This window comes from Cygnus atratus, chromosome 3 (genome assembly GCF_013377495.2).
Source record: "Cygnus atratus isolate AKBS03 ecotype Queensland, Australia chromosome 3, CAtr_DNAZoo_HiC_assembly, whole genome shotgun sequence".
Taxonomy (NCBI): domain Eukaryota; kingdom Metazoa; phylum Chordata; class Aves; order Anseriformes; family Anatidae; genus Cygnus; species Cygnus atratus.
Genome location: NC_066364.1, coordinates 75,130,393 through 75,137,722, shown reverse-complemented (window position 1 = coordinate 75,137,722; position 7,330 = coordinate 75,130,393). Strand labels below are relative to the sequence as shown.

Sequence of the window (7,330 nt, the reverse complement as noted above, 5' to 3'; positions counted from 1 at the left end):
AACAAACAACATCAAACAAATAAATAAATAAACAACAACAAAACCCACAAAAATTTTCTGGTAATTAGGTAGGTTTTTTTTTTTATATGTAATTCCTACTTAACAAATAAAATTAAGCACAAATACATCATAAGTAAATCTACCATGTTCTGTGCTAAAACAGCAGGGCTATCTATCATTCACATAAATCAAGAGCACAGATATTTTCTATTTTGAAGAAAAGCTCTTGCTCCAATCTTCATCTCTTACTCCCTTGTTTCTTATGAAAGGAGCTGAATATTCTCTATTTCCCCTAATTCTCAGTGAAATACAGGTTTATACATAAATTCCAGTTACTACAGATTAAATATATATTAATTAAATTATTTTGTATGAACTATAATAATTATTTAGGAATGCCAAAACTATAACTACTGAATAAGAGCTTTAAAACATTTTGATAGAAGAATATCGATTCAATTGTCTTAACTTGCTTTTATATACAGATCAAATTGATATACACAATTTGTATTTATATACATTTGTATTTATATACAGATCAAATTGATAATGCAGTAATTCAGCACGTATTTCTCATTAAAAAACAATGAAAAATAAATGGAAAACAATGAAAAATAAATGGAAGACGATGATTTCTTGAAAAATATGAGTCATGCATCAGGATATACAATTGAGTTACATAATACAATAAATCCAAAGAAAACCAACTACAGATTTCAGTTATGAAATTGCACAAGCAATAAGTTTTTTGGTTTGATAGGGCAAGGATCCTGACTGGGTCAATAAAAACTTTCACTATTGTAGCTTTTATATTTATTATTTATTTATTATTTCTTATTTATTATATATTTATTATATTTATTGTCACTATTATAGCTTTTAAATGAATAGGTCTTTTTTTTTTTTTTGACTAAGTAATTTTTTTTTTGACTTTTTTTTGACTTTTTTTTTTTTGACTAAGTAAAACCTAGACAATTTTCAAATCAGGTTAGATAATGGAGTTCATTCAACAAAAAATTGAGAATTTGTTTTAAGGAACTTGTAATAAAAGGAACTTAGCTCTGTTCAGAGCTGCCAGAGACCAACTCCTTGCTTAGTGGTCATATCTTTACCATCAGGTTATGTCATTTGTCCACAAGAGGAGATGTTATTTAATTCCTTCTTCAGCCTGAAGGACCTGCAACTACACCACCCAGAAGAGAATTAGAGATATACGTGTAGCACACTTTAAGGGTGAAGCATCCTCTTTTTATTTTTTTGGGGGGTGTGGGGGAAGGAAGGGGATCTGTACTTTGCATGGGCTTCTTTCAAGAGGGTATGAGCTCCAAACCCACAGGTGGGTGATGGTGGGAATACCCTGGTTGCTCAGCAACAGCCTAAAAAACAGATTATGAGATTCTTTCAGTGGTTTTGTGAAATCATTTCCTTGGTTTTTATTACAGTATCTGAAAACTAACCGGAAATATCAACACATTTTAGATGTTTCATGAGATATACTGTTTTGACATTTTGAAAACTTTATCATTTTCACTGAATCAAAATCTATTTTTCAAATTCAGTCCAAATTCTCAAAGCCTCAAGTACCATTTTCTTAGTACTTTTATCAGTAGAACTGGCAATTCCCAAAATTTTCCCAATTCTACACAGTAAGATTGCCCTACAAAGATTAAAAGTAGAGTTATCAGTTACACCTGTTATGTACTTAATCATCAGTTACCGATAACCTTCTATCAAAAAAAAAAAAAAGTTCCTCTCTAGACTATTTCGTCCTTTCTCTTCAGTTTCTACCCATCATCTCTAACCGTTTGCTCTCTTTGCACATAATTTTCACCTTCTTTCCTACGCCTGTCCTTCCAAGTAGCGAGGCCCAAATGACTTTCATCTCCTCTGTCTAGTATGACTCTTTTGCAGGTTCGCTAGCTTATAGTGATCACTCTTCTAAGAAAATGAATATATCAAGAGAAAAATTAACACACAAAATCTAAATATCATGGGAAGAAAACTGACACTCTTTATGGGAAACTGGTCAGTAAGTCAGGTCAGTTTTCAAGATATGTGTCAGAAAACAGATTTAGTTAGGCTGTCTACACTGAGATGTTACAGCTTTATTTTACGCTCTGCACAGATGACCTACCTCCTTCTGAACCACTTGAATGGGAAGTGTCAAGCAAGGCCCCCATGTAGCAACCAAAAGCAGAATGAAATCCACTCACAAGCAAAGAATTTGTACATGCAACCAATACCACAGCCCAACCCCAGCCTCCAGCTGGAGGAGGATATGAATTGCCTTGTCAAAACTTATCAGCTGCATTTTCTGTGTCTATGCCTTGACACAACACAGTATGTATTCTTCGGTCTTTAAACATAATAGAAAATGAAGATCCATCTAAAAACTATTATTTTTTTCTTCAAAAATTACTGCTGAAGTATACGCAACACAAAATAAATTTTCACCATGTATTGACTATGCAGTGTACTGCACAGCTACCACAGTTATTTTAGTAAAAACCATCATCCATAGCAAGCTCTGAAAAGTTATTCTGCAGTGAGAATACCACGCAATTTCCTATAAATCTGTGCCCTTTTCATTCCTTAAACTCCCAGCACCAACCTGAGCTCACCTGACAGTTCTGTTGATGTGCTCATTGAACAAAAGACCCTGAATGTCTGGACGTGGAGGATCACCAGTGACGTCTGCTGACCATCAGCTGCCCAATGCCTAGCAGTTGGGTTCTGTCCTTCCTGTGGTTTTACTCTGAACTGGTCTCACTCTTTTATCTGAGAGTAGATTTCTCTCTCACACACACACAAATTAAGGAGGTATTATGTGTAAATTAAATGTTTAACAACCCCCACTTCTGTAGTTGCCTACCAAATTCAAGTAAAAATTGTAAGGACACCAAGCCTGTGCCACGCTTGTTGGAGCCCCATTTCTACCTGCTCAGCAGCCCCTTGTGAGCTCTTCCCACCCTCTCACCCCATTTCTCCCAGAGATGGGGAGATCATTCATGGTTTCAGCTGTACCTCAAGTGATTTTTTTACCAAGGTTGTCACGGGCTGATGACAAGCCCTGCAGACGTGTCTACAGGGACTGCAGGAGGCTGCAGGCTTTGCTCAAGCCTCACAGGGGTCCGTCCGCCTGAGAGCTGTTGTGGCACCGGGTGGGTTTAAGTCAGTGCAGCAGGGCATAGGTCCTTCATCCAGATCCTGAGGGTGACATGCTGTCCTCAGGCATGAGAGATTTTGCACTGAATAAGAGAGTTTTCAAGGTAATAAATGTGGCAAGAAACTTAGAGATGAGGTTTTTCTTTCCTTTTCAGTAACATTTTTTATTTGTTGAATTCTCATGCAGAAGATCATACAGCAAATGCACACATATGCATTTACATTATTTTGCATCATATTCTTGCCTAAGTTACTATTCAGTGATGATAAATGCATACAATCTTTATCACATCTGGCGCTGATATTTAAGAACCTCACAGTGCACTGTAAACAAGGATGGATTACATCAGCACAAGCAGTACCAATTTCACATCGTACCATATCAACACCCTTCCTCAAGTCTTCTTCAGCTCCAGCACTGCCCGTCTTGGCCCTTCGGATTGCCACTGAAAGATGTGGTTACTTCTTTCTCTGTCTCCTCAGCCATGAGTATAAAAGAGGACATCCAAGGCAAACTGTGAGCTGCACATTGCATTAATTTGTGGTAGGAACTTCAGCAGACTGCAAGCAGGTAGCAGGTGTGTTCTTGTCTTCCCCTACGTCTTGCCCTGCCCCTCTGCCCTCCAGCTCTATGAAATGCATCAGCTCGTGTTCCTCTCTACCTCTCCACACCCTGCACAGTTAAAAGGTGGTGAAGCTCCCTCAATGAACACAAGTTCCACTGAGGGCTTGCTGGGTAAAACTAATTGAATTTATTAGAAATATCCCTATATCCAGAGCGAGATAAATGCTGACTAACTCAGTAAAAATTCTGGCTGAATTAAGTCAGATTCTGGTTTTATTTTTAGGCATAGACCTTAATAATTTTGGAGCTAACAGAATAAATTTCATACATACATACTTCATGCTAGTAAATCCCTTCCTAAGGAAGCTTTGCCAACAATAGCAAAATACAAAGAAATGCATGTTTTTTGATGAATCTAGTTCAAAAAAAAAAAAAAAAAAGAGTTGGAATTTGAATAATTACATTTCTGTTCAGTTTTCTAGCTTCTGGAAAGTGGAGTATGAATTTCAGCTAGAAAGAGAAAAATAACAACATAAAGAAACAGCAACACAGAAAAATGTTCACAAGCTGATCAGCTTCAACTGAAGGCAAAACTGGAATCTACTGCCAAATGAAGGGAAGAATCTCTCAGATAAAGCTGCTTTCTCTGTTCAGAAAATAGTCTAATGAGATTTCAGAAAACCTTTCTGTGCATGTTGCAAAGCTCTCTTTATTTTGTGTAATTTATTTATTGTAACATTGTCTTTAGTAGGCATGTCTTTGTTGGCTTTAACCAGTCTCAGCTTTGGCGTAACCTTCTGCAATTCCCGATGAGCAGGTGGAGCATAGAACTGGGCAAAGATTTGAGACCTGCCACCTAAGCCCATCTATTCCAGAATCCTTGAGCCTGTTTCTTCATTTCTATGTTAGCTCTGCTTTCCATACATTGCTCAAAATGCCATATTTTAGGTTGGTATTATAAAGTGACCTGTCTGCAGCAAAAGCACCATGGAGACCTACACTTAAATAAGATTTCCAGGTAAAAATAGTTAATAGCAACAACATAAATGTAAGTAGAATGAGCCGGGACATAAACTGATTCATTTACTTAGTACTTTTGAGATATTTCAGTGATGCAGAACAGAGAAGACACTTTTTTTTTTTAATTATTATTATTATTAAAAACAAGAAGCATTCCTCTGTAAAATTCACTTTTAATAATTCTACAAGAATGCACTTTAGAAGAGCATGAATGTTAAGAAAGGTGAATAAGACTTCAGTTTTCCACAGGACAGTGTTGTTATTTTATCTTAATCGTTTTCCTGAAAGGAGTTGTTGGTCATGAGAGCTCCGTTTGAGGTGCAGAGAAGCCCAAAAGACTGGCTACCACAGGCACATTGAGGCTGGTTTGGGTTGCTTGGTGAGCAGAGTCCTTCAGTAATAATGTTTTTCGAATTGTATTATATAGTAAAAGAAGATGCATTGTCAGTCAGAATTTCACTAGTCTGTCTTGAATGATAAATATCGGAATTTGTCCTTGAACCACGTTTATTGTATTTCTTGTGTCTCATGCACCATAGATCCTTCATTATCTTCACAAAGTAACTTCTAAACTTCACTCCGATAAATGCATAGAGCACAGGGTTCAGGCAACAGTGTAAAAATGCTATGGCTTCAGTGGTGTATTTTGCATAGGCCATTGCCTTTTCAGAGTCACAAGATTTGTCCATCTTACCCATATTTACAGCTGCCACAAGAAGAACAATGTTATAGGGCACCTGGCAAACTAGGAAAACAGCTACAATTAATACAATCACACGAATTGCTTTGTTTCTCTTGGAATTCTGAGCTTGTTGTAAGGATTTGATTATGAATGTATAGCAAAAAAACATAAATATGAAAGGTAAAAAAAATCCAAATCCAACTTGTAGACACAACAGCAGTGATTTCAGCATAGTGCTTTCAGCCATTTTGTCAAATCTGTGGTCACAAATCTCTTTGGTTTCATTGATGGAGAAGCTGTAACTTTCACTGTATAGAAAAGAGGAACTGGAAATTAAAATTGATGATACCCACACAGCCAAACAAATCAGTTTACTGTATGCAAGTGTTCTTGCCCTTAGCTTAAATGACTTTGTTGCCTGTACGATTGCAATGTACCGGTCCACACTGATAAAGGCCAAAAGCAGCATGCCACAGCTGAAGTTGATTGCATAGATACCTCTGGCCATTTTGCAAATGAAATTACCAAAAATCCATTTGTCAGCAGCATAGTTCACTGCCCACAGTGGGAGGGTGAGAACAAACAGTATGTCCGCGATGGCCATGTTGAAGAGGTAAACATCCGTCATGGACTTGGTTCTTTCATATAAAGCAAAGGTCATCACTACAAAGATGTTACCAAGTAGGCCGATGATACAAATCAACGAGTATGCAACTGGCAGAAATGCTTTTGTGAAGATCCTCACTTCCCACTTAGAGCAGGGTTGTGCAATTAGAGAAGCATAGTCTGAATCATACAGATAATCTGTGATACTAGACTCTGTCTGTAAAAAAAGAAGATCACAAGTTAACTCACACCTTAAATCTCCGCAATTTCTATATAATTGAAAGACGATAGATAACAACATTGCACAAATACAATATAGTAATGGATTTGGAAAAAATAGTATTGCAAGGCTTGCTGATTTGAAATGGAAGTGACATTTCCCTTATAGTAACTGTAATATTTCTGTCCAGCACTTCCTACCCTTCAGCTTCAAGTCCATATCAAGTTTCTCTTGAGACAGTCCATAGCAGTGTTGTTTCCTCCAGTACTACCCGTTTTACAGTTTCCACCCACCCAAATTACAAATGAGTTTAACACTGCAGAGCACACATAAAAGAACTAACTAGTGAAGATCACAAAATCTTAATTAAACTATAAACATGGAGATAATCTTTTGGGATGGCCCAAAGGATTCCATCCCTAAATACGTTATGCAGAAAGGAATAATTTGCCATCACAGAAGAATCTAAATTCTGGGATAGCTAGCCTGAGGTGCAGTTCCTTGCAATGCAGACACCAGGCTGGTTGTTAAATGAGGAGGTAACAAACCTAAGAAATGGCATGCATTTTCAGTGAAATCTACTGAGTAAGAAACTTCTCATCACCCAATCACTCCTGAAATTATGGCAGTTGGACCAGCAGCCTCAAAGAACTGGGACTGCCAGGTTCTTTGCTTTATTATTTACTGACGTAATGTGTTAATTGAGTACTTACAATATTCATTTTGCCAGTACACTTCTGAAAAGGTTATATATAGATATATATATATGGTGAAGAAGTACAGAATGCTTTCCAAGGATTTCTGAAAATGAAAAAAAAAAAAAAGAAAGAGTTTGATGGGGAAAGCAGCACAAGAAATGTGGAGAAGTAGGAAAACAATTGGAAATACAAGTCATTCAAAGAAGAATCATCTCACTTCAGCTATATCAACAAGATAGCATCTCAACAAATCACACATTGCTGCAGCACTTTGTGCAGCTGGGAGGGTGGATGGCTTGCATGGGTATGATTATGAGTACAGTCTTACATATGGATTACTTATTCAGAGAGCTAATAAGCGATACATGAGAATA

The 7,330-nt window shown here is 37.0% G+C and overlaps 1 protein-coding gene across 1 annotated transcript; it reads right to left on the bottom strand.

Annotated features, from left to right (window-relative positions):
• Positions 1 to 5,169: 5,169 nt before the first annotated feature.
• CCR6 (C-C motif chemokine receptor 6) lies at positions 5,170 to 6,980 on the bottom strand. Its single transcript, XM_035538721.1, has 2 exons — positions 6,972 to 6,980; positions 5,170 to 6,255 (listed from the first exon to the last, which is right to left on the bottom strand). The coding sequence occupies exons 1-2, from the start codon at positions 6,978 to 6,980 to the stop codon at positions 5,170 to 5,172; spliced, it is 1,095 nt and encodes a 364-aa protein (XP_035394614.1).
• Between the last annotated feature and the right edge of the window lie 350 nt (positions 6,981 to 7,330).